At 40.9% G+C, this 27,060-nt stretch overlaps 1 protein-coding gene across 7 annotated transcripts in view; it reads left to right on the top strand.

Annotated features, from left to right (window-relative positions):
* The window catches only part of SUCO (SUN domain containing ossification factor), an 82,723-nt gene that overhangs the window by 11,907 nt on the left and 43,756 nt on the right, over positions 1 to 27,060 (top strand). For 5 of the 7 annotated variants that reach the window (XM_073356310.1, XM_073356309.1, XM_073356316.1 and 2 more), the window contains exons 2-6: positions 14,295 to 14,400; positions 17,344 to 17,454; positions 18,986 to 19,131; positions 23,764 to 23,904; positions 24,114 to 24,264. In XM_073356310.1, coding sequence (XP_073212411.1) covers positions 14,295 to 14,400; positions 17,344 to 17,454; positions 18,986 to 19,131; positions 23,764 to 23,904; positions 24,114 to 24,264 — 655 coding nt within the window. Of the gene's footprint in view, positions 1 to 14,294; positions 14,401 to 17,343; positions 17,455 to 18,985; positions 19,132 to 23,763; positions 23,905 to 24,113; positions 24,265 to 27,060 lie in introns of those variants that run through there. The other 2 variants (XM_073356311.1, XM_073356312.1) reach the window with 2 other exon arrangements.

Raw genomic sequence — 27,060 nt, 5'->3', positions numbered from 1 at the left:
ACCTGTAATTATAGTCACTGCCATTACTCTGTGAGACCCTGCCTGTTGCAAAGACATGTCGTCTTCCAGTTTTCTTTCTCCTTCCCTGCAGGTGGTCTATTGCTCCTTAATTCTTTAAGCTGCTGTTTATTCTGCCTATTGTAATCTTTTTTCCTTTTTGGTTTTTTTCCAATGAAATCACGTAATGCCCAAGGAAAAATACATCTACTTTATTCTTAATCTGTCCTTCAGAAAAGCCATGTTTCTTTTGAAATGGACTATAACTATTAGCCTGGAGTAAAATATTTCAAATTCTGCTCTTGGTGCTCTTTGGTGGTTGTCTGCTTGGAGAGGTTAGTGGCTTTTGGAGAATGCAGGCTAGAATGCTTTTTAGTTTAAAACAAGGTATTCTAAAACCTGAAATTAGTGAAATGGTGAAATCTGTGAAATCCATAACTTTTTCACAAGGAGGGTGGTGAATGGGTTACCTAGGGAGGTGGTAGAATCTCCTTCTTTAGAGGTTTTTAAGGCCAGGCTGGGATGATTTAGTTGGGGATTGGTCCTGTTTTGAGCAGGGGGTTGGACTAGATGACCTCCTGAGGTCCCTTCCAACCCTGAGATTGTAGGAAAACATTCCCATGTTTTTAAAATCTCTTGAAAATAGTTCATTAGGATTTGAACACTGCAGCATTGTGTTAGTGCAGGAGAACTAGAAATGTGAAACTGAGTACAAACAAAAATGAAACTCACTAATCAATCTTAATTTTCCAAGATGCAAAAGTCAAAGAAATCAGCATTAATGGTAAACATATTAAAAATATTTATCTAGGAGTGTTTATTAAACAATTTTTAACTTGGCATTGTTCTTTCAGACTATTTTCTGTCTAAGCTTACATCACTTAAAAGGGAACCTTTTTAGTCTAAAAGCTTTTAGCCCCATAAGATATCACAATAGGCCATTTCAGGACAGGAAGTTTATTATAAATCAGAGGTGGGCAAACTATGGCCCGCAGGCCGCATCTGGCCTGCCAGCTGATTTATTCTGGCCCTTGAGCTCCCACCTGGGAGCGGGGTCTGGGGCTTTCCTTGCTCCCATGCTCCAGTCGAGGAGCAGGGTCAGGGGCTGCTCCGCACATGCGTGCCACAGTTCCCAGAAGCAGTGGCATGTCCTCCCTCCAACTCCTACGTTTAGGGGCAGCCAGGGGGCTCCATGCGCTGCCCCGTCCGCAGGCACCACACCATTGGCTGGGAACTGCGGCCAATGAGAGCTGCAAGGGCAGTGCCTGTGGACAGGGCAGTGCACAGAGCCACATGGCCGCACCTCCACATAGGAGCCGGAGGCGGGATATGCTGCTGCTTCCGGGAGCCGCTTGAAGTAAGCGCTGCCCGGAGCCTGCACCCTGTATCATTTTTGTATTCAAAGTTATGAATATTGGCTGGGTACTTGTTTTATTTTAAGTAGCCTTAGTAAGGCATTTGGTCAGCTTCTTAAGAAAGGAATTTGCAAGTTAGGTGCCTAATCAAGAAACACTTAATGGACTATGGAACCTTGGAAGACTCCAATCCACATAAGAAGTCTACTTGGGACATTCAAGGTAGCACGTGAACAATGGCTGCCACCTCTAAAGTTTGAGTCATGCATGAACATGTGACTCCAAAACTCCAGCTTGCAACTGGATTCTGCATAGGAGAGAGAAGGGGGTCTCTACCCACAAGAGAGAGTCTATTGGAGACCCTTCCATTTGGTCTTCAGTTGGTTCAAGAGAGCCTCTCCACATCCAAAGGATACATGAAAGAAACTGAAATAAAGGACAGTAACCACAGGGGTGTGAGTGATTGCTGGACCCAGACTAGAAGGAGCCTAGTCTGTAAAAGAAACTTATTGGAACATCTTTGAGCGTGAGATTTCTTCTGTAATCACTTTCTTGCTGTATTAGATTTAGACTTGGGTGTTTTTATTTTGTTTTGTAATTTACTTCTGTCTGTTATCACTTGGAACCACTTAAATCCTACTTTTTGTATTTAATATCACTTTTTTCCGTATTAATACATACTCTGGGTTAATTAATACCTGGAGGGGACGGACAGCTGTGCATACTCTCTATCAGTGTCATAGAGGGCAAACAATTTATGAGTTTACACTGTTCAAGTTTTATACAGGGTAAAACTGATTTATTTGGCGTTTGGACCCCATTGGGAGCTGGGCATCTGAGTGTTGGAGACAGGAGCACTTCTTAAGCTGTTTTCAGTTAAGCCTGCAGTTTGCGGGACGTAGTTCAGACCTGGGTCTGTGTTGCAGCAGGCTAGCGTGTCTGGCTCAGACAAGGCAAGGTTCTGAAGTCCCAAGCTGCCAGGGAAAACGGGCTCAGACGTAGTCTCAGCACATCAGTTGGCAGCCAAAGCCTGGAGCATCCTCCCAGCCTGGAGCATCCTCCTACACCCCAAATCCCTCATTTCCAGCCCCACCCCAGAGCCCGCACCTCCAGCCAGAACCCTCATCCCTTCCTGCACCCCAGCCCCAATTTCGTGAACATTCATGCCCTGCCATACAATTTCCATACCCAGATGTGGCCCTTGGGCCAAAAAGTTTGCCCACCCCTGTTGTAAATCTATTATATAAAGTGTCTGGCTGTTATACAGCATAATGGTTTTCAGACAAAATTTCTTATTCATACAGGTTGATAGTAGAATCCTGCTAACAACCATGTTTTAACATTGCTGCTCTTTGCCATTTCTGCTTCCCGTGTGGCCAGCACTGAACAGAGCATAATGGCTGTCAGACTGTATTTGTTCTAGCCTTGTTCTAGAATAACTTCCCACCAGTAAGAGGACTGTTTTTAACATAGGTGTGAACTTTCTGCCACCACAGCTATGCTGAATGAAGCATCTTTTTAATTTTTTAACAAGAAACTCTGTTCTTTACTAGATTTCAAGAGCTTTAAAAATATTTAACAGTTATCACAGCTGAATGTACACCTGGTGTTTGCACAAACTTGTGTTTAAAAACCCCAGTGTGGGAGATGCGGGGGAGTAAGCATCAAAGCCATGTGCTTTATTACCTTCCTGTGTTCTGCACATTTCACATGAGGCATTGCTGTTTGTTTTTTCCAGTCAGAATGCATTAGTAGTATTTATGTATTTTTAATTTAATCTATCCACAAACTGTTCTATTAAGATGGTAAGATGGTCTGGTAAGATGGCCAGACCACATGTAGCTGTTTAATGTTCTTAAAACACCTGAACCTCCTTGAGACCAACAACCCTTATGAATATGACAACATTTAAAAGCTATTCCATATGCAACTAAATGTGTTGGTCAAATTTTCATTGGGTCCAAAATTTTTCATTCCTTCATCTCGTCCAGGTCTGCTACCAGCATAGTAAGATATTAACTTCATTGGATGGAGGGATAACCTTTTTTAATTTTTTTGGTAGACTGGAAGCTCAAGAGTTGTCTAAGGGGGCCTTCAGATTCTCCTCCATTGCCTTATGAGCAGCCATGGCATCCATACTCTCTGTTTGCACATCTTTTTGCATCTATCTTGTATGGAGTCCTTAGCCCTTTTAATTCAAGCATGCTAGCAGGGAGAGCTGATAGTTATTGCCAACAAACTGCAAGAGAATTGCCAATTTAACTGTTTTTCCTGACTTTCTAAAGTTTAAGGGCATAATAAGAACATAAGTGGCCATATTGGGTCATAATAATGATCCATCTAGCCCAGTAATCCTATCTTCTGACATTGGCTGGTGCTATATGCTTCATAGGGAATGAACAGAACAGGGCAATTTATTGAGCAATCCATCTCGTTATCCAGTCCTGGTGTAGGAACAGCAGGAGCATGGGTTTGTGTCCCTGACCATGTTGGCTAATAGCCATTTGTGGACTATCCTCCAAGAACTAATTTTTTGAAGCCAGTTATTCTTTTGGCCAGGGGTGGTCAATTTATTTTTTGTCAGTGTCTGAATTTCTTGGTCAAGGTTTAGTCAAGATCCAGACTCCAGAAAAAATAATAATAATAAAAAAATCCCAATAATGATAGTAAGTAAATAAAATTATTTTTGGGGTCTGTTCAAAAGTGTCTGGCAATCTAGATTTAACCCATGGTCGACCTGTTGACTGCCCCTGCTTTTGGCCTTCACAGCATTCCCTGTCAATGAGTGCCATAGGTTGACTCTGCATTGTGTGAAGAAGTACTTCCTTTTGTTTGTTTTAAACCTGCTGCCTATTCATTTAATTGGGTGACCCCTGGTTCTTGTATTACGTGCAGGGGTAAATAATACTTCCTCATTTACGTTCTCCACACTTCATGATTTTATATTTCTCTATCATATCCCCCTTTAGTCCTCTTTTCTAAGCTGAACAGTCCCAGTGTTTTAAATCTCTCCTCGTATGGAAACTGTTGTATACCTCTAATCATTTTAGTTGCCCTTCTCTGTACTTTTTCCAATTCTAATATATATATTTGTATGGGGTGACCAGAACTGTACACAGTATTCAAGGTGTGGGTGTTCCATGGATTTATCTAGTGTCTTTATTATGTTTACAGTCTTATTTATCCCTTTCCTAATGTTTAATATTGGTAGCTTTTTTTTGGCTGTTGCTGCACGTTGAACAGCTGTTTTCAGAGAATTATCCACAATGACTCCAGGATCTTTGAGTGGTAACAGATAATTTAGATCCCATCATTTTGTTTGTATAGTTGGGATTGTTTTCCAGTATGCCATTACTTAGCATTTGTCAACATTCAGTTTCATCTGCCATTTTGTTGCTCAGTCATCCAGTTTTATGAGATCCCATTAACTCTTCACAGTCAACTTTGGACTTACAAAACTACTTGAATACTTACTGTCTGCAAACTTTGCCATCTCACCATTTACCCCTTTTTCCAGATTATTTGTGAGTTTTGAACAGGGACTGCTTCCAATACAGGTCCATGGGAACCGTGCTATTTGCGCCTCTCCAGTGTGAAAACTGACCATTTATTCCCTTTGTTTCTTGTCTTTTGACCAGTTACTGATACATGAGGACCTTCTCTCCTCTCTTCTCACATGACTGGAGAGCTTTTCTTAAGAGCCTTTGGTGAAGGCTTTCTGAATGTCTAAGTACACTATATCCACTGGATCACTCAAGCCCAAATGTTTGCTGACCCCCTCAAAGTATTCTAATAGATTTGAGGCATAATTTCCCTTTACAAAAGCAGCAATGACTCTTCACTAGCATATCGTGTTCGTCTGTGTCTGATAATTCTATTCTTTACTATGGTTTCAACCAATTTGCCTGGTACTGACTTACCGGCCTGCAATTGCCAGAATCACCTCTGGAGCCTTTTATTTATTTATTTATTTATTTATTTATTTATTTATTATGACCTTCAAGGATGTTTTTCTTAAAACCTCAAACAACTGACACTGACTATGGGACAGATTTTTGAAAACACCAGTGGCAGTTAGGTGCCTACCTGATATTGGTGTTTTTTCAAAACCTATCTCATCTTCCTTAACACTGGGTGGGTTTAGGTTGAACTGATGCGAAGTTTAGGGGCTTATGCCTTTATCTAGTAGGTGGGAAGACCCTGGAAATAAGCGTTTTTGATTATACTCTGTGCTTCATTGCCCACTGCTTGGAGTTGCCCCTGAACATAGGTCTGATTTTAAATTGTGTTGAACAAGTTCATGCTTTAAGTTCCCAATCTGATATGCCTCCAAAAATGAAGCCATTTTATTATGGGGAAAGTGGAAAAAATTTGTCTGGAACAAGGTGTGGTGGTTCATGTTTTATGGGTAGATCTCACAATGTATTGGCATAAGAAAATATCCCTTAAAAAGCAGTTTTGGTTTTCTTTGCCGAGGAGGTCCCTGTAGTATAATGTACCAGATGAATCTCCATGTGCCATCCTGGATGCCATCAGATAATTATGTTTACAGGGGTTCAATTTACTTTTGGCTAACTTGTCTAATTCACTCTTTCACTGGCTACTCACTTGGTGCTAACTCAGTTTTTGGTCCTTGACCAAAAACTACTACTATTCTAATAGTGTCTTCAGATAATAGTCTTCTGCATCAAGAATAACTGCTACCTTTTAAATGACTTTAAACAATGCGGAACTTATTAAGAGCTACGTTTAAAAAAACAAAACTGGACAGTCTACTAGATCAGCATCAGTTTCAAAGTCACTCAGATTTTACAATCATAACATTCTAATACAGCTTGGTTTGTTATGGATGCCTGGTTGTCAGTGGAACACTGCTAAATCATAACATCACACATACTATTTTATTCAGAAGTGGTGAGCTGATGTTTTTTTCCTTCCTCTTCAGTAAAGGAGAACAGCACATGCCTATCATATGAAGGGTAAAGTTTTCATCTTGTAAGCTTGGGCTAGCAGCCAAGACTTGGACTTGTATCTCTTCTTAACCTTAGGAATCCAGTGGGGCATCCAGGAAAGTCATGTGTAGAAATATACCAGTGAAAATGCCACATTGTTCTTTATCAGATTTAAATAGTTTCTGTTGCTGTCGTCATTGAACCATCCGTAGCAAACTTGAATTGTCATATAAAAACTTCTGCAAGGTCAGAGACTCTTAGAAACAGTGACTTATTCAGAGAGAGGGGGTAAATCTTAATGCCAAAAGAGAAATATATAATAACAAGGACAGGGAATGATAAAATCTTAATATTGACTAGAAAGCCTTAATGTCCAGATATTCTGAAAAAGACTGGTGGTAGTTTTAGCTATTCTCACTCAAGTACAAGGTATATTTTGTTACTCCTCGATAAGTGTGGAAATATATGTTTGATACTATCTGCACACTGATACATAATAAACAATAGTGTGGCATGTTTGGCCTGAGGCAAAGGAATTACTAACATTTGAAGAGGCATTTGCATTAAGGAACTACTTAAATGGATTTGCTGTATCTTGGACTGGTAGAGCTGCAAATATTATACGAGTTAGCATGTTAAAAAAGGGCAAGATTCCCTTTTGGTCAAACAAAACAATTAACTCCCTGCACAAATGGATTCTATAAAATTTTGCCACTGATTACTAGAGCAGAAGGTGACTCTCAGTATAAGATTATATGCCAAATATACTCTATCTCCAAGTCTAACATCTGTTAACCAGTGTTTAGAAATATCTGCTTGGTTTTCTTTATACAAGCATTATTTAGTGCAGAGGTGGGCAAACTACGGCCCACAGGCCACATCCGGCCCACGGACCATCCTGCCCGGTCCCTGAGCTCCTGGCCGTGGAGGCTAGCCCCCGGCCCCTCCCCCGCTGTCCCTACTCCACTGCATCTGCACGGGCAGTGCGGCTTGTGCCCGCCCACCTCCCAGACTTTCCAATAAGCCTGTTCTGCCACTCTGAGCAGCATGGTAAGGGGATGGGAGGAGGAGGGGTTGGATAAGGGGCAGGAGGTCCTGGGGGGTAGTCAGGGGGCGGTAGGATGGGATGGAGGTTTGGGGGGGGGGCGGTCAGGAGACAGGGAGCGGGGGCTTGGATAGGGGGTTGGATCCTAGGGAGGCAGTTAGGGACGGGGGGTCCTGGGAGGGGGCGGTCAGGGGACAAGGAGTGGGTCGGGGGGCCTGTCAGGGGGCAGGGGTGTGGCTACAGGTTGGGGCAGTCAGGGGAAAGGGAGCAAGGGAGAGTTGGATAGGGGGTGGGGTCCTGGGGGGGCAGTTGGGGCAGGGGACCCCGGGAGGGGGCGGTCAGGGGACAAGGAGCGGGGGGTTGGATGGGTTGGGGGTTCTGAGGGGGGCGGTCAAGGGGTGGGAAGTGGGAGGGGGTGGATAGGAGGCAGGGGCCAGGCTGTTTGCGGAGTCAACCCCCATTTTGCAATCTCAATGTGGCCCTCGGGCCAAAAAGTTTGCCCACCCCTGGTTTAGTGGCATATTGTATCAAATCAGCAGGCTGCAGACTTTACTTGACCCTGTTTTTGAATGGATGCTTAAAATTAGAGTTTTTATAGAGAGGTATAGGTTAGAATTTTGGGTAGGAGGAGAAAGGTAACAGATGAAGATGTGCCAAGAAGGGGCTAGAGACTAGAGGAGGGTAAAATAGCTGCCCCATTTGAAAACACTCTTCTGTGTGTCTTTTTAGGTGGTATTCTTGGGGGGGGGGGGGGGAGATTGGAAGTAGGGAATATCTGCAACATGAAGGCAAGATGACTCTGAATTTCAAATTAGAAGAATGATTCTGCCTGTTTGACGTGCCTGAATTATGATATTGTGGTGGTGATAATAGAACTGAAATGTCAAAACTGCAGAGGTTGGTGATTGTATATAGTTAAGCAATAGTTAGGAACATAAATATTTTCCGAATCGTTTCTTTTCGATCTTTGTTTCTGTAAATTACTTTAACTTAAACACCACTTGTGTTATTTACTCCTGTCTATTGTGGTGTTGAAGGTTTTAGTACTATTTTTAGAATAAACTTAATCCTCAACCACAGAATCGTAATCATTTCAAACCACATGAAAATGTTTTTGTAAAACTTGTTCTGTTGGTTGTCACCCATTTATATTCACCTTTCTCTGGTTTTTAGCTTCTCTAGCTTACGGAGGTCAAAGCCGTGGCTTATGTACATGTGGTGATTTTGTTTTTGTTTTTTAAATTCTCCCCTACCTCTTGTGGAGGGGGGAAAAAGTAAGTTGTGATTTGTTTTTTCATGAGAAGTGAAATTGAGCTGCTTAGCTTAGGAACTAAAATGTCCAGCCCTGGTTAGTAAAGCTGATTGCACATTATGAAAAATCTGTTCCATAGATGCAGTACTCCTGGGGGAATTCTGCGCTATTGTGTGCATAATTAACGAGCCAGGCACATCTTTATTTTTATTTGTGCAGAAAAAAGCTTCTGCCGAAATGTTGCTGCAGTTCCACCTTTTGCCCACCAGAGGGCACTGGGGTGATAGACCACAGCAGCTGCTCCCAGCAAGATAAGGAAGGGAAAGAGTCTGCTGTATTCGCAGCACCTATCAGGCCAGGTCAGGAGACAGGGACTATGGGGAGACAGACAGCATGGTATGCTGTGGGGATCAGACGGGCTCATAAGGGCTAGTGGGGGAGGACAGCCTGGGACAGGAGCTGAATGGGAGTGGTGCCACAGGGCGACATCGTGATAGGGGAAGGGTGCAGAGCTACATAGGGACAGGGGAGTGGGTGGGTGTGGGTACAGAGCCATAAAGGGATGGGAGGAATGGGTGTCTGAGTGGGGGTGGAGGGACACATGGGAACATGGACAGATGTGACTGACTGAATGGGAGAGGCTAGGGATCAGCCAGGGTCTGTATGGGGGAATATCCCTAACAATCCCTTCTCCTCTCCCTTCCCCCCCATAATAAAAAAATAAAACACTGTTCCATACTTTCCCCACTCATACTCAACAACCCTCCAAGTTCACACCCAGATTCCTTCCCAACAATTTACTTCCCTCTCCCTCAGCTCCTCCGTTACCCCTGACTCTTTCAAGCCTTTGCACTGGTTCTGAGGGGGTGCAAGTATTGTAGTTTAAATGAATTATTACTCAGAGTTCTGTATTAATATGCCTAGTAAGGACTCTATTTGTCAAAAAACATTTCCTCAATCTTTTTTGTGGTATATATTGTTACAGACATACTTGCTGACAGGTATTTTGAAATAAATGACCAAAAATAATTGAAACTGGTATGATTATATTTTTGTTTTAACAAAATATGCAGAATCTTTAAATTTAATGTGCAGAATTTTTATTTTTTTGTTGCAGAATTCCCCAAGGAGTAATGCATTTACATTGCTATGCTTTGTCTATTTTGTTAAGCACAAGCCATCATGGACGCTACTTTTATTATTACACCCTATTTTAAGAGACATAGGCCACAACTATAGTAGGAAAATTGCTGCTTTTCATTCTGACAGTTCACAGAAGACTTCAGCTCAATCTGCATCTGCAATCAAAAAAGCAAACTCTGTTGATGTATAAGGAATGAGATTATATAGACCAGTAGTTCACCCTTACCTAGTGTATTGGGTGAAGTACTGGTCAACCCATCACAGAAAGGATGTGGCAGAATTGGAGGGGGTTCAGAGAAGGGCAACAGTGATTCGGATCCTGGGAGAAAATGTATTGAGTGCTTACCTCAAAAAAGAGAAGAAATAGGAAGGGACTTGATTAACAGATTAAAACAATTGGAGGTTGAAAAATCAAACAGGTTGTGAAATGCCAGATGTATAGTGCAGCTTTAATTCTTCTCCCTTGAATGATGCAAGGGTCCTGTGGAAAGAATATGATTGTGTAATTAAGCCTGTATTATAATTTATGTACATAAGGAGTCAGAACAAAGTTTGTGTGGGCAACTGTAAATCTTGCATTCCCTATCTTTTGACTTTGCCGTTTAAAAAACTTAACGTTTATATATGTAACTTCCTTTTTTATAGGACAAAACAAACTGTTAGGTGCAAATGTCACAACCCTCTGTTAACGCATCATAAGCAGAGTTTGAATCCTGAACCTTCATTTTTGCAGCGCAGATTACCATGGTTTGAGCTAAAGAACTAACTGAATTAGCTGGCAGGAAGGGAAGGTTATTCCCCAGAGGTGGTGGTGGTGCGAACAGACTGCTGGGTTTTGGATGTGATTGGGTGCGAGATTCTAACCTGGCCCAGTTCTCCCTCTTTCCCACCATGCACACACATCTACTATGGCAGTACAATGTCTGCTACTGCTTTGGCGGTAAGGTGAGCCTGGCCTTAGAACAGGGATGGGCAAACTAGAGCCGCGGGACTGTCCTGTCTGGCCCCTGAGCTCCCAGCTGGGGAGGCTAGCCCCTGGCCCCTCCCCCGCAGCCTAACCGTGCCATGCCACCAGTGCTCTGGCCTGCTGGGTAGTGCGGGCGGCGTGGCTGGCTGCAGTGGGGCTGTGAGCTCCTGCTGCTCCTCTGAGCAGCATGGTAAGGGGGCGGGGAGTGGGGGGGTTGGATAAGGGGCAGGGGTCCCGGGGGGGGGCAGTCAGGGGATGGGGAACGGGGGAGGTTGGATAGGCGTGGGAGTCCTTGGGGGCCTGTCTGGGGGCGGGGATGTGGATAGGGGTCAGGGCAGTCAGGGGATGGGGAGCACGGGGGGTTGGATAGGGGGTGGGGTCCTGGGTTGGTCAGGGGACAAGGAGCAGGGTGGGTTGGATGGGTTGGGAGTTCTGAGGGGGGCAGTCAGGGGGTAGGAAGTGGGGAGGGGGCGGATAGGGGGTGGGAGGCACAGCCTTTCCTACCCAGCCCTCCATACAGTTTTGCAACCCCGATGTGGCCCTTGGGCCAAAAGTTTGCCCACCCCTGCCTTTGAATGTCTATTATTCTGACACCGTGCCAACATTTTTCCTTAGGAATGCAAGGGGAAGAAAAGTGATAGTGGTGATAGCAGCTTCTGTCACAGAAAAAAAAAATTTCAGTAAGTCAAAGAACAAACAGTAGAGGTGTGAAGGTTTGTCAAAGATCACAAAAATCTTTTATAACGGAGAGTGTTAGGCAACCTAAATATAGGGATCACTTGCTGCTCACCTTACAGTAATGAATATAGTATAGAGGAGTTGTAAGTGATCTTCCATTCTCTCCCTCTCACCCCAAGAATAAGGGGGAGGGATTCAATGAAATTGAGGGCAGCAAATAGAAAACTAATTACCCATTGCGTAGACACATTTCCTTGTCTGTCTGTAGAATTCATTGCCACAGGATGTCATTGAGTCCACCAGTTTAGCAAATTTCAAAGGAGGATTGGACTTTTACATAGATAAAAAGTATATCTAGTTGCAGTAGTTCATATAGAGGGCAAACAATTTACAAATTTACCTTGTATAAACTTTATACAGAGTAAAATGGATTTATTTGGGGTTTGGATCCCATTGGGATTTGGATGTCTGGGTGCTGGAGACAGGTAACCCGCTGAGCTGTTTTTACTTAGTCTGCAGCTTTGGTGGCGTGGCCCAGACCCTGGGTCTGTGTTGCAGCAGGCTAGTGTGTCCAGCTCAATAAGGCAGGTTCTGAAGTCCCAAGCTGGCAGGGAAAATGGGCTCAGAGGTAATTTCAGCACATCAGGTGACAATCCCAAGGGGATCTCTGTGACCGAACCTGTCACATTGTCTACCAGCATGCTCATTTAGAATTAACTTTTTTGTTTGGAGTATACAAAGTCGATGATACTAGAATAATTAGAGGAAATAGTTTGTTTGGAAACTGAAGTATAAGTTGTAGTTGAAGTACAGCATGATGTGTTTCAGTGTGTTACTTGACAGTTCTTTAATGTACATTTCAGAAAATAGTCCAAAATAAACTTTTACTTTCTAGTGGCATAATTGGACTTTTCATTTTCACTGAAGTAAGAGGTATCATTGGGAGTACAAACTGTTTAATAAAACTAATATTCTAAAAAGTGCTGTTTTAAAAAATCATTTGAAACAATGTTAGCCAACTTTTAAAAAGACATTTCTATTATAACATGGAAACTGAGCTGTCATTACATATTGCTTTAAGGCCCTGCTTGGTCTCCAGGCAGCTATCATTCCCCGTACCACTTCAGAACATTTTTCACTCTGTTTAGGCATTTATATAGCCACTTTCACCTTTGAGTGCCTCAATTCTTTCTGAGCTAATAGGTTCTCCATCTAGCTCCTGAGTTTGTCCCTCAAATAAATATAGAATTTTGTGTAAACCAAATCATATCTATCTTTTGGTATCCAAGCCTAAATATCTTTCTTTACCAAGCAAGTTAAAGGGCAATTTGCATTTCTACATCTAGAAAATATAGCACGAAGGGCACATCAAATTTTCTTTATCTACTTGGATCAGAACAGCTATTGATCATATCCTCAACTAACAAAATTCCTCCTGAAGGAGCCAAAGGTGCAACTCCCTCATGAACCGCCGTCCCCCCACCCCCCTGAAAAAAAAAAAAGCCGTATACAAGCACATATGTAAAGCTACTATCTGGTTTACCATATATTTGTTCACGAAGCACTATAAAACTTGGGCTTTTCTTTACCTGACAGAGCTTTGTTAGCATCCTTCAGTTTGCTCTCAACTTACAATATATACTTTAAATACGTTTGTTTATATTTTCAGTTTGTATGGGACAACAGAGCCTGTTTTTAGGTATGGTAGTTATCTTTATTGCTCGTTACTGTTTGCTACTGCCCAAGGGTACAGTATCGTCAGTTGATCTGTGCATAGGCAACGGAGAAAACTTTGGTTTCTGACCTGTGACTAAAAGGTAAAGAAATCTCAAATTTTAGAGAGGCATGTATCCTTTTAATGATAGCTAGTCAGTATCTTGTCAACTTCCATTCTGTGCTTTTTGTTTTCCGGTGTTCAGCTCTGGAGGCATCTCCTTAGGCTGTGATATCATGCAGTTGGTGTGCTAAGGGAGTATTTTTCTGTGAAGTATTAAAAAATATCAGATGCCTTTATAGCCAGGTGGGTAGGAGTTCCCTACTGCACAGTGCCCATAATCACTGGATTTACCATTCTGGCAAAGTAAGTTACAGATAATAAACTAAAATGTTCTTTTGAGAACTACTTATAAAAAAAATCTGAACTTTCTAATGAGAGGCTTTGTATCTCTTGATCAGAAAAATTCTGCATGTTCTGTGTGGGCAAGTAGTACTCTGTACTACTGTGAGATTGCGTCTGTCAATGCCACATCCCTTGACTACAATCCTGAAGGTCGTGGGTTCGAGTGTTACTCAATCTCATACTGAAAAGCCACCTCCAGTTTACCCAGCTGCAGAGTGGATACCTGATCCATTAGGTTGGGGCAGTCAAAGGTGGTCAGACATGATGCTGGCCACATCACTTCCTTGTGTACTGTTGGCTATGAAATTAACTGTTTCAGCCCGATGGGCCAATGGTTTGGGGGAAACTTAGACTTTGACTGTTGTCAGTCTAGTTTAGAATGTAATATCCCACGTGCCCAAGCATTGTCTATTTCTAAGATGAATAGAACACCCTGAGCCACTAAGCACACTGATGGCACTGCACAAGAAATGAGTGAATATTGGCCTATATAGACTACACTTCTTAATTACAAATCAGTCAGTAAAAAGTACAAGTATATTTCAGAGCTAACTTCCTAGTCCATCCTGCTATGAGATTAGTTCGTAAAACTGAAGTGAGATTCCTAGCACTGCTTGCAAAGGATCATCATTAGCCTAACAAAGTGTTGGGCTTTTTTAATATATCCAGGTACTTTATAGGAACAAACAAAAATAAGGTTGAGTGAAATAATCTGTGTATTAATGTATGTATTTAAAATGAGACTTCAATTTTTAGTTCCTGTTTTGTCTGTGTTTTGTTTAACAGGCTTCCCAGCTGGCATGTTTTTTGTAACGAGAGCCCTTCATCTACATCACAGTACTCTCCAGATAACTATGCCCTGGCAAATGAGGATGAGAACATCCACGAAAAGGTACAGTGGAGGTTTGCATATTTTTCAGTAGATGGGCTTAATATCACATGACTAATTGCAAAGCTAGTGGTGGTCCTCATTTTAAGATTGGTTCTCAATCAGTGATTTTAAAAAATATGTACTGAATGCTCCGATTAACTAAGGTCCTAGGGCTAGTCATCTAGAAAATCTTCTTCTTTAACTTCCACCGTGTCTCTGTCTCTTAGATCATGCAATGTCCAGGCTCACTGTAGTTTTGCCAGCTTGTGCTCTAAGTGATGCACAATCAGGGTGGATTTAATTTAAATCACTAGTCAGGAAGACTCGCTTTAAGCATGGTTTTCTACATAAAAGTGCATTCTTGTTGGTTGTGAAAACATATTCTTCACAACTCAGAGATAGATGTAGGTTTCATTTTTAGAATGTACACACTGTACATTTTTAAACAATGATTTATTTTGAAAACTTTTCAGATAAGTTTTACAGCTGTATCAGAAAATGAATGCTTGTTTGATTTCATTTACCAAAGGTAATTGAAGCAGATATTTATGAAGTCAGTGGGAGGTGAACTATCTCCAGTTCAACAGGTTAATCATTAATATTTGGAAGATTTTTCTTGCCATGCTGTATTAGGAGGAGAACATCACCAGACAGACATTTAAATTGTTTTTATTTAACTACCACAACAACTTTAAGTATTCTGGATTTTTTTCTTCAACAGCAAACATATATATGCTTGTTTTGTTAAAATATTATATGTCCCTCAAGTCTCACATTTATCTCCAGACTTCTTGTCCAGATCTATTCTGCCCCCAACAATCTGCTATTCATTGAGTTTTCTGAAACTTTGCACTTTTAGGGAGAGTTAAGGGATTAACTCTGTGTACGCAAATTTGCAGAGGGACAATAGAGTTGAGGTCTGTTATTTCTCACCTCTATATATTTATTTATTTAAAAACATTTTTGCTGTTAACAAGCATGTTACCTCTGGGGAGACGCATCTAGTTTGAGAACTGCAAAACTAAACATCTCTGATGTTATCTGCTAGACTGAGCACTGAGTCCCATTGTGTAGATTAACCTAAATCTATACAGAAGCCTGTGGAACCCCATAAAATTGGGTCTCTCTAATCCATGTACTATTGGAGCTCATTTACAAAACTTTTCGTAAACATTACATGAATATATTGTCTCATACTATAGAATTAGAATTTATAATCCCTATTCCATGATGAGATATCTTTGAGCTATAATGTATCTTAATTAAAACTATTTTTAGATAGGTTTTTTCCTCAAAAAGCATTTTCTCAAAAAAATCTGATTTTCTTTTAAATCATTGGTTTTTTTATCCACTCTGTGCACAACCTTGCAGTTCTGATGACCTCAGCTAGAAGAATACAAGATAAAGTTTAAAATGAACAAAACTACACAATCATAAAAAATGGGACTTGTCACTAACCCTTCATGCCCCAGTTTGATTTTATGGCTAATGTAATATGCGCACAGTACTCAAAGAAGGAGCCGAGTGATCTGTAGTGGGGCTTGAGTTTGTGAAACCACCCTTGTACACTTTGTACTGATTTTCTGATAACCACCTTCACCCTTATTCCCTTAGAATGCTGATTTGTTTCAGAAGCAGATGTCTAAAATTTAAACCTAGAGATTAAATTCATTCCACCAGATCCAAAGTATCTTTTGTAGCTTGTTTTAGAAATGACTCTGTGTATGAAGATGCAATTTAGAGTTGTTGATTCTTTACCATATTACTCTTGACTGGGTCTTCAGAACTCCTCAATTCAGGAGGGCAATCTTGCAGCGTTTGACTAACCCTCCTTTTAGAGGAATTTCTGCTAGTTAATCTTTCAAGAGTGGGGATCTGAGCGGCTAATACATGAAAGAGAGGTCACTTACCTGAAAGTGTGCAAGATTAATTTCATATGCAGATCCATGCTTGCTTTCCTCCTTTTTTGAAGTCTGTCTTAACCAACTGAGGGTTAGTTAGGAGCTACAGTTCATTATATAGCCTTGCTTCTCTTTGTGTATTCAGACATTTAGCATGTTTAGCCTTCAGAACCACTGATTTTTCAAGTGGGCATATACAATGAAGGCATGCATTTCTCAAGCTTGTGAATATATACAGACTATATTTCAAAGAACTGCAACTATAGGTAAACAATTTCTCAGATATCCTTCGCTGATCCAGCCAAGAGTGTAACTTCCCGCATATACAGTCCCTAAATTATTTTCTGTATGAGAAGTTATAGCAGTTTATCTAGTTGAACTGACATAAACCCCTAACAGACACACTTACATAGATTTAAGAACTGTTAAGACTGTTTATCTTGAGTCAAATTAAGCTAAACAGATTTAGGCCACATTATAGTGGCATGTCTGTGGCACCATAGCTGTGCCGGCATAACTCCATAGCGTAAATGCAGCCTACAGCAGCAAATAGGGTTTTTCCATCACTGTAGGAACACCACTCCCTAAGTGACAGTAGCTAGATCAACAGAAGCATTCTTCGGTCAACCTGGCTGGATCTACGCCAGGATTAGGTTGGCATGGTTACAGTACTCAGATGTGAATTTTTCATAGCCCTGAGTGCTGTAGCTGTGTCAACCTAAATCTTAAGTGTACACCAGGTCTTAAGGAAATGTTAAATTGGTTTGTGTTTTAGTGCAAACCCCTTAATTGAACTAAAATTATTTAAACTGGTGTGACTTTTCTTGTACAGACAACGATTTAAGAGCATTTAGCTTATATACATTAGTGTGTAAGACATGTCTTCAGATGTTCCATAACTCAGCTATTCTTTTGTTGGTTATTCAGGTCTAGAAAGGTAAAATACTCCAAGGTTTGCATCAAGATCAATAGTGGGAAAGTGTTTTTAATAGAACACGGTTTAAATTCAAGCATGGTATGAATATTTATTATCCAATTGTTTCTTTACTTTGTAATGTACTAGGAGGAAACAGGCAGACCCACTGGAATGGAGTCTTTAGAACATGTGGACTCAAATATACACAGTTATCCTAGAGAAACTGATTTACTTGATGACTGCACAAAAGATCGCCAGGCAAGCTTTTTCATTCATTTTTCATTTGGTACATTTTTCAAACATTTAATGGGTTTGAGCTTTTCACTTTTGTTTCAAGGTTTTATAACTATTTATATTGCATTTTACTTGCATGGAGATATTGGGCACAGAGCTGCTGGAGGTGTCACTTTTCATATGGGGAAAAAAACCCAAGGACCAACACATTTTATTATTAAATTCCAGCACGTATAATGTTTAACAGTGAGGGTAATTGACGATTGCACAACTTACCAAGCATGTGGTGGATTCTCCATCACTAGAAGCTTTTAAATCAAGATTGGATGTCTTTCTATAAGCTGCTCAAACACATAACTACTTGTTTGGCTAGAAAAAGGAGCCACTTGGTAGTATTCTATTGCCTGTGTTATGTAGCAGCTCAGACTAGATGATTGTGCTGGTCCCTTCTGGCCTTGAAATCTATGAATCTGTAGTACTTTTTGCCTACCTAAATGCAGTATTCTTCATTTTCTAAACCGCTCTTACATTCCATCTTTAAGGTGGCTGCATTTCAATGGAGAGTGCAGGATTGTGCATAATAATGTACTTCAAGAACTTTGTATAAAAATTAAAGTTTAGAGAGAAGTTATTTGATTTCTGTTAAAATATACCCCATACTGTCTAGGGGTCAAAAGACAAAGTATGCTAACATATTTAACTCTGCATTTCAGGTTATAGATATAATTCCATCATAAATCCTTCCCAGCCTTTTTGTGTTTAGTGTAATGACGCAAGCTAATCCAACTGATGAGTAGGGGCGCTTGGTTAAGAGTACTTTCCATTCCTGAAGGAAATACTCTGGTCTGTTTTGCACTTACCACAGGCACATCTGCAAATGTATTCTGCAGTTTATATAGTTTTGCATGGTGTAGTCAATGTGATCGGGTAGCTAAAATAGAAGACTAGGAGTTAAAACCAATGGTAAGCTATTTGTTTGTTTGAACCTCATTTTGTTTATTTTCCTGTATGAAAAATGCATCTAAAATACTTACATCTCAACTGGGATGTTGTCAAGGTTAATGTTTGTAAAATGTGTTGAAACCTTGAGATGAAAGCATTAGGTAGTATAAATTATTTTTGCTCTTAATGTGAGACCTTAAACATATTCCTGTTCCAATATAATTTAATTCCGTTGCTTAAACATTTATTTATTTTTGTAATGGCATTATTAGTTTAAAAAAAAGTGGTATACGTTCTTGGTTTGGGGAAATGTTACAATTTTTAGAAATATAGCATTAATAGGAAAAATTTCCCAATTGTATTGTTGGGTATAAAACAAAAGTTGCAAACATGTCCCAAAGTAGCATTTAGTATCACGTATGTTGCTTATGAATGAAAGCATGCAATGTTCCTTTATGGTGTCAGATTCTCACTTTCGTGTGTGTGTATTCGGTTTTCGAAGAGATCAGTAATTCAGATGTCTGTTTTTATGTAAATACAGGAGAAATGTACATTACATCTCACTTATCAGAAGTCATTCAAATTTTGCACTGATTTCTAATATTTTAAACAGACTACAGAAATGGGTGAATTAAGTCTGCCTCAGGTTGAGACACTACCTTCAGTAGACTTAAATGAAGCTTCTTCTAGCGTAGCTGCAAGCATTGAAAACATTTCCAGTTCATCTACCTCAGAGATCTCTCCAGTCTCGCAGCCTGAGTAAGCCTTTTATTTTGTTACCATTTTGGTCTTTATTGCAATAAATAGTATTTCCCCAAATAGGAGGCCCTCCTAAATTTTTAGGCATGAGGAATTGGTTGTAATAATGTGTAGGTCTTGGGATTTTGCTTGCCTAGAGTACGGTTGCATTCTCATAGCTATATGTTTTTGTTAGAAAATGCCACCTGAAAGTATTTAATCAGTTCTTCAAAATCTCCATGGCGACAGCTTACTCATTGATTTACAGTGGCGGAAACTATTGTTGCTATTATGCAAACTTCAGCCTACCACACTCTTACTATTTTTGCTACATACTGATTTATGATAGCAAGGCTACTCCAATAGACTGTACCACTTCTGCAGTGTACCTGTCCTGCACTGTTTGCCTGAAGTGTCAATATTGATTATCAAACCAGTGATATGTACTGAGAACTGAAATATTTTTTTCATTTCACAATAGCAAGCTTGCTAACTGTATTCGATATACACTGCATAGTATATCTGAAAAATACATGTCTTTATCTGTTCCCTGTTAAAGGCTGCTAGCCCTCACAAATAGGCTTTGCCAGAAAAAAGGGCAGGGGTAGCACCAGAACTGTTTCCCTGCTGGGCTATAGTGTTTCCCTTAAGGAGATAAGTCTCTAAGAATTCTGTTATTCCCAGGCAGCAGCAACAGGGCTGTCCTAAACTCTCTGTTCTGACAGCAGGAGACTTTTTTTCCCCGCTTAAATGGGATCTCAAAACATCTTCATTTAAAAGAATTCAGCAGTACCTGTACTGCTTATGATCCCAGTGGATCATAGTCTAGGTTATCAGTGGCTGCGTGGCTCTGAAGCAGTCTCTTCAAAGGGCATTCCTGGGACATAGAGGGATCACTCTGCTGCCCACTCTATAACGACACAACATGCAGGAAAATAACAAGAAAAAGTTGAAGGTCGCTATAGAATTCAAGTTCTGTAAAATTCCAGAGCACCAAGCCCTAGCATAAGAATTTAGGCTTCTCTTGCAAAGTTCCCTCAGTCCCCACAGACACATCAGGGTCTTAAAACAATGCTCAGCTAATCATTTTGCTGAAAAATCTCTGCTGCAGTACTTAGGCAGAGCCGAACAAATTAAGCCTGACTCACTATCATTAAATTGACAGATTAAAGAAAAATCAGAATAAATTGGACTCATTAAATGTAATCAGTTAAAAAAAATTTAAAGTCTGAGGATACGTCTGCACTGCAATAAAAAAGCCCCAGCACTGAGTCTCAGAGCCTGGGTTGATTGATTCGGGCTGTGGGGCTACAAATTGCAGTGTAGCTACTGGAGCTCAGGCTGGAGCCCAGGCTCTGAGACCCACCCCCCTCGTGGAGTTTCAGAGCATATGCTCCATCCTAAACCCAAATGCCTCCGTTGCAGTTTTTGTCCCTTAATTGCCCTATGCATCCTGATGCATTCACTGATATTCTTCTATGCCAGTGATGTTAGAGACTCCTGGTAAAAATCACAAGAGCTGGCAGCACTCCTAGTGGGCTTCTTAACCCCTTAGTTCATGGAGTCATATAACTTCATGAGACTCACCTTTCATTAAAAACATTTCTAGCCCTCATGGCTGGGGAAAAGCTGGAAAAAGTGAGCTCTAAAGGCTGAAACGAGAAGGCAAATTTAAAACATGGTTTTTAAAATCGTGATTTTTAGGGCTAGTCAATGATATTATGGGGCCTGATTCATGATTTTCAAATGGTTTGGATTGGCTTCCGTGAATAAATAAGGGAAGAAGGAACAGGGTGACAAGAGAAGGTGAATGTTTCTTTACACTTAGAAATCTTTTTAATCAACAGAAAATGACTATTTTAATTTCTTTCTATATAGATGCTTTTAAGAAGCATGTGTTCAATCATAGACAACATATGGAAGTTTAACAAACACTTTTATAGTCCAAGATGTTAAAGAAAAAGTTGTATAGCTATCTTATTTTGTTGTTGTGAGCATTGAGTTGTGAACTTCCTGTTTAGCTGCCTTCTCTGTTAGTATGAGACATTAGAACCACCACAAACATACCTGACTCATTCCATCTAAACTCCTGTTTTTACTCTGTAATAACTTAAGAGTTGTTCCTTTTGGACCTGAAACGGCTCATGATTCATCTCTGCCCAAAGACACCTTTCAGAAAAATCAGTTGCCATCTGACTAAGAGGAGAGATTTTATGGTTATATAAACTTTATTTTCTGACTTGAGTTTCAGTTAGCGCTCAGTGTGAACAAATGATGTGCACATATTTTGTAGTAGTTTTTTTTAACAATTTACATTTGTAAATGACTAAACAGAACAAAGTACATGTGCCTAGTGTTCGTTCTACTCTTTCATATATGTAAACTACACATGTATATCTTCTGTGAAAAAAAATTCTCATTGTGGCTAATAAAGTTAAGGTATACCCTGAGATTTTTTCAGTTAATAGTTGCACCATATTTTATTGAATTACTGATTATTCATATTCACATTTCCTGTTCATTCATCTTCTTGGTCTTGTAGGGTCAGGAATGTGCAGAGCAATTTAATATTAATACGTTCAAGTTAGCTTTTACACGTTGGCATCTGAATTTGAGGTTTAATGCAAAGGCATGATTCACCTAGCTCTGCCACCGAAAGGGGTTTAAAGGAAATAGCTATTAATGTAATGGACAGAATAACTGGTAATTATAACCACTGGTTTTCAAGATTCATATTTAACACTAATCCTAAATGAACCTGTCTGGTAAAATCAGTCTTTTAAACAGGATAATAAGTAGTCCTCCTTTTGTACTCGCAGGGATAGACAGATCCCTTTGCTGCATGATCAAGAATAAGTTTTTGAATGTCTGGGTTTTTTCTCCCATTTAGCATTTCCATTTGAAAGGTGCCAAAATTAGTTCCTTAAATGTTTGTTTCCTGTTGCTGCTTCCGTTGTAGGAGTAGCACCAGATGGCAAACTGAAAGACTCAGCCTTTAGATTGGTAACCTGCTGTTATGCTTTGGAGGAGAGGGGGTAAGGGAGGGAACAGCATTTTGCAGCCCAGTGTCAGCATATTGGTGTGACAATGTTTGTACTGCCTCAGGTGAAGATTGCTAGTGCTGAGATATGAGAGGCAGAGCAAAGGCTTTTCTTAGTTCTGATTTATCACCCTTAATAGATAATGTTCCCTCTAATTTTTCCCATCCATTGTGGAATTAATTTTATGTGCACCAAAATGGAGGTGATGTGGGGCCGAGGGGTTCCGTGTGTGTGTGTTTGGCGGGGAGGGCTCAGGGTTGGGGTAGAGGGTTGGGGTAAAGAGGGTGAGGGCTCTGGGGGTAGGGCTGGGGATGAGGAGTTTTAGGTGCAGGCTGCCCCGGGTTTGCAGCAGGGAGAGAGGACTCCCCGCAGCCATCTCTCCCTGTAACAGCACCTGGGCTGGGAGAGAGGAGCCTCGTCCCGCAGCAGCCATCTTCCAGGCCCGCCTATGGCCACAACCCTGAGTGCAGTATGCACGCCTGCACGGCTCTGCTAATTTTGTGTGACCCCCCCCCGCAATATAAATTAAAAACACTTGTTTATATATTTAACTCCATTATAAATGCTGGAGGCAAAGCGGAGTTTGTGATGGAGGCTGACAGCTTTTGACCTCCCATGTAATAACTTTGCGATCCCCTGAAGGGTCCCAACCCCAAGTTTGAGGACCCTTGTTATAGACCATTGTGTACTCTTACCCTGTATGAATGTAGGCAAAAAGGAACCAGTCAAAAATTCATTTGTTCCCTCTTCTCTCTCCATTTTTTTTTCTGCTTCATCTCTGATGAAAGGCAGCCATGGCCTTTTATTGACCTAGCAAGTTCAAATTTTCTGGAAAGGAAATAATCAAGACACAAGGACAGATTCTTTAGCACAGTTGTGGCCCCTTTACACAGTGGCACAAAGGGGCTGTAATGCAGCATCATTTGGTCAGCAGAGAATTTCCCTAGTATAGGGGAATGGCCTGCTAGCACACATGTGGTGCTGCTGCTGCCAGGCCCTGTGTCTTTTCATGCCACCCCCTCCTGGCATAAGAGGCATGACAGTGCTCTGTTCAGCTGTACATTTCCCCTTTGATGTGTAGGATTCTTCATAGACCATATCAGTGGTGCAACTTGCAGCCAGTCAGGCAGCTCCAAGTTGTGTTGGTTAAGGCTCACCCTGAGAATCTCACAAATGAGCTTGTTACAGCGCCCTTTCCCCCAGCCCAAGCAAAGTTTGGACAGAAGAGATAGTTTCCCTCTTTATTTTGTAATAGTAATGGAAAATTCACTACTGCAAGAGTGTTAAGATGTCTTAATGGAGTCTTTTGAGAGTGGGGGACTGGGCTGTCTATAAGACCGATGTTGTGTGCTGCTTCTTGTACAATGGCAAATGGAATAGAGATGGGAAATAGATCATCCTTGATGTGAGCAATACACTTCCAAAGTAGTGGCATAACATTACATATTTTTCTTCATCCACTTACAAGATACATGACTGACATTTCCATGGTACCATATATATGTGTTCTCTCTTTTTCTCTATCAAAATAGCTTCATTAACTTACCTCTTTGATTAGCAGGGTACTTCTAATATCAGAAGGGTAAAAAGCATGTTATTTCTTTCCCTTCAGTGCAATAGAAAATTCCCGTGCTGATATCCCTGTAGTCAGCTCTAGTGAAGCTGAGCAGTCAGAACCTGACTGTGATATTGGTGGGACACTTGAGGCTGACCCTCAGAGTGAGCCTTCCTCTTTTGTCAGTCCACCAGAGAGGTGAGTATTGAAGTAGGTTGTGAGCCTAAATAACTTCAATGTCTTTTGCTATGCTGGCTTTGCAACATGGTCATTCACCTGCTCTGCTTGCTTCTATATCCATTGTTCATGTACAAGTTCATATGCAGTATATATTAAATGTTATATGAAGATTATAAAACTGCTTAATGTGTTTGTTATAGCTTCTAATATTCTTGTGTATTTTTCAGCCTTGTGGGTCAGCATATAGAGAACATCTCTTCTTCACATGGCAAGGGAAAGATGACTAAATCTGACTTTGAGTCAAAGGTTGCAGCAACTGAAAATGGGCCAGAGAAGGCGAAATCTGCTTTGAATGCTTCAGATAACTTGAAAAGGGAGGTATGTAATATAACTTGAAATATTCTGGCAGGACACACAGAATTAAGAAACTATCCAGGAGTTGTGTTTAAATTGTAAACTTATCTTTTTGCCTTTTCCTCTGCTTTGATATGTACATTGCCTCAAAGATTTCTTCAAAAACTCATAACCCCCCTTGCTTTTTTTCAGTTTTAAGTATCAGGTTTTCATTTCTCTCTTGCTTTAAGAATTAGTGTTCCCTTCATTTGGGGGATTGATCTGTAGTTCTGATTACTGCCTTGTGTGATGTGATTTCACTAGTTAGGTCATTGAATGATCTTGCCAAGATCCTTCATCACAGAGGAGGAAGGGCTGATATTCTAAATCTAAAAAAATTGTAGAAAGCTGACCAGGAGGGTGGCAAACGAGGATCTTTTATCTCATAATGGGGAGAACAGTAAAGGGAAAAAACAAATTTGATTTACATCAGAAAAAGCACTTTCTTTTCAATATAAAAAAATGGTTTCTCTCCCCTGTACTGCCCCATTCTTCTGTGTAAAATGGGCAGTTTCTGTTGGAAGAGAAAAAGTCACAAAACTTACTTGGAAATAATGCAAGAACCCCAAAACAACTATTAAAAAAAACCCTGATGACCGCCATCCAACACAAAAAGTGGAATCAGCTACAACTCCAGAGCCCACACAATGCCATCTCTGGGAGAAACCATGGCACAAGGACCTGCCACGTGGACACTACACAACTCCCCAACATCATAAATTTATGAAGATTATCTCTAACCAGAGCTGAACTATCTGTACTCTCCAAGGGATTGAACTTCGGCGATGACACAGAACCTGATACCATACTAAACATGGGGAGAACTATAAGAGTTCTTCTGCTGCCTTTTGCCTCAAAGAATTTTTTCACAACAATGGCGACACCACCCACAATTACCATGTCCCGACTGACAGTCATAAGAAAAAAGAATCGTCTGACTGGACCTCACAGAGAAGACAAAACCACACTCTTGATCATGTTGATTGCTTCAGGAAAAAAATTGACTGTGAAATCCTTAACAAACATCACATCCACCACAATCTCTCCACTGCCAAGGGGACAGGTATACAGACCCTGAAATCCAACCACCAAATAGTGCTCAAATTAACAGACAAAGGAGGCATTATCGTAGTCCTCAACCATGACTCCATTAATGAGGCCAACTGACATTTCTCCAACACCACCCACTACAAAGAATTCAAAGAAGACTGTACACCCCAATTTACCTAGGAAATTAAGGATATCATGAAATTCTTCCCCAAACTACTCCAAGAGAAACTCCACAGCTTCATCCTCCCACAAATCCAACCAAGACACCTTTTACATGTTCCCAAGATACACAAACCAGGGAATCCAGGCAGACCCATAGAAACCATCCTCAAACCATTCACCACGCAAAGAGCCACCTTCCTCTAGGACACAACCGATTCTTCCAGAAACTCCACAACATTAGTAACCTCGCTCAGACCACCGTCTTTTTTGCACCATGGATGTCACCTCCCTATACACCAACATCCCTCACAATGATGGCATGTGTGTCTGCCTCAAATATTTACAAGATAATGGACAACCCTCTGATTTCCACCCGCGGCACATCGCCAAATTCATCCGTTTTCATCCTCACCCATAGGGTGACCAGATGTCCCGATTTTATAGGGACAGTCCCAATTTTGGGGGCTTTTTCTTTTATAGGCACCTGTTACTCCCCACCCCCGTCCCGATTTTTCACACTTGCCCTCGGGTCACCCTACTCACCCATAAGTTTTACATTCAACAACAAATACTTTGCCCAAACCATGGGAACAGCCCTAAGTACTAGGATGGCTCCCAAATGTGCCAACCTCTTCATGGGTCACCTTGAAGAATTTCTGGAAAAATGCACCACAAAATCAGTGATATACTTCACATATATCAGTGATGTTTTCATCCTCTGGACAGATGACCTAAACTCCCTCAGACTTCCACCACAAGTTCAACCACCATGATCCATCCATTAAAATTTCTGTAGAACACTCTCACACTAGCATCAACTTCCTGGACACCACAATCCGCTTCAACAGTGAAACCCACCAGACTACTATGTATGAGAAATCCACAGATCACCACATCTGCCTTTATAGATCAAGTAAGCACCTCAAACAGATCAAGAAATCTGCTATCTACAGCCAGGCATTCAGATACCACCGAATATGCTTCAAGTTGAAAGTCTGGGATATATAACTTCACACTTAAAACAGTCTTCACCGAACAAGGACATTCCACCACAGAAGTAGTTGCATCATGGAACAGGACACCCAAATACCCTGAGAGAATCTGCTTCAATACAGAAATAAAAACCTCCTCTGACCACATACCTCTAGCTGTCACCTACCACCGCACACTGGAACCTGTACAGGTTATCATAAACTGTAATCCATATTTTTTGGGGACCCCATTCTGAAAGATCATGCCTGAACCCCCTCTTCTGGCCTTCAAATAACCCTCTAGCCTCTCCCAGCTCATCATCAGAAGCAAGCTCCCCATAGACCAGGACACACCAACTCAAAGTGGCACGAGACGCTACCAGAACAGATGCGCAACCTGCAGAAACATCTTTATTCTGCAATAATCAATACCCCCATAATACACTTCTCAAGATCCATGGGTTCTACATATGTCTATTACAACATGTGGTATACCTCATCCAGTGCACTAAATGTCCAAATAACTGTGGGTGAAACAAGTCAATTGCTACACTCTCTCTCAAATGAACTCTCAGAAAAATGAGACACAAACACCTTA

Source organism: Lepidochelys kempii, chromosome 8 (genome assembly GCF_965140265.1).
Source record: "Lepidochelys kempii isolate rLepKem1 chromosome 8, rLepKem1.hap2, whole genome shotgun sequence".
Classification (NCBI taxonomy): Eukaryota; Metazoa; Chordata; order Testudines; family Cheloniidae; genus Lepidochelys; species Lepidochelys kempii.
The sequence above is the reverse complement of the archived record's forward strand: the minus strand, read 5'-3'. Positions and strand labels throughout refer to the sequence as shown.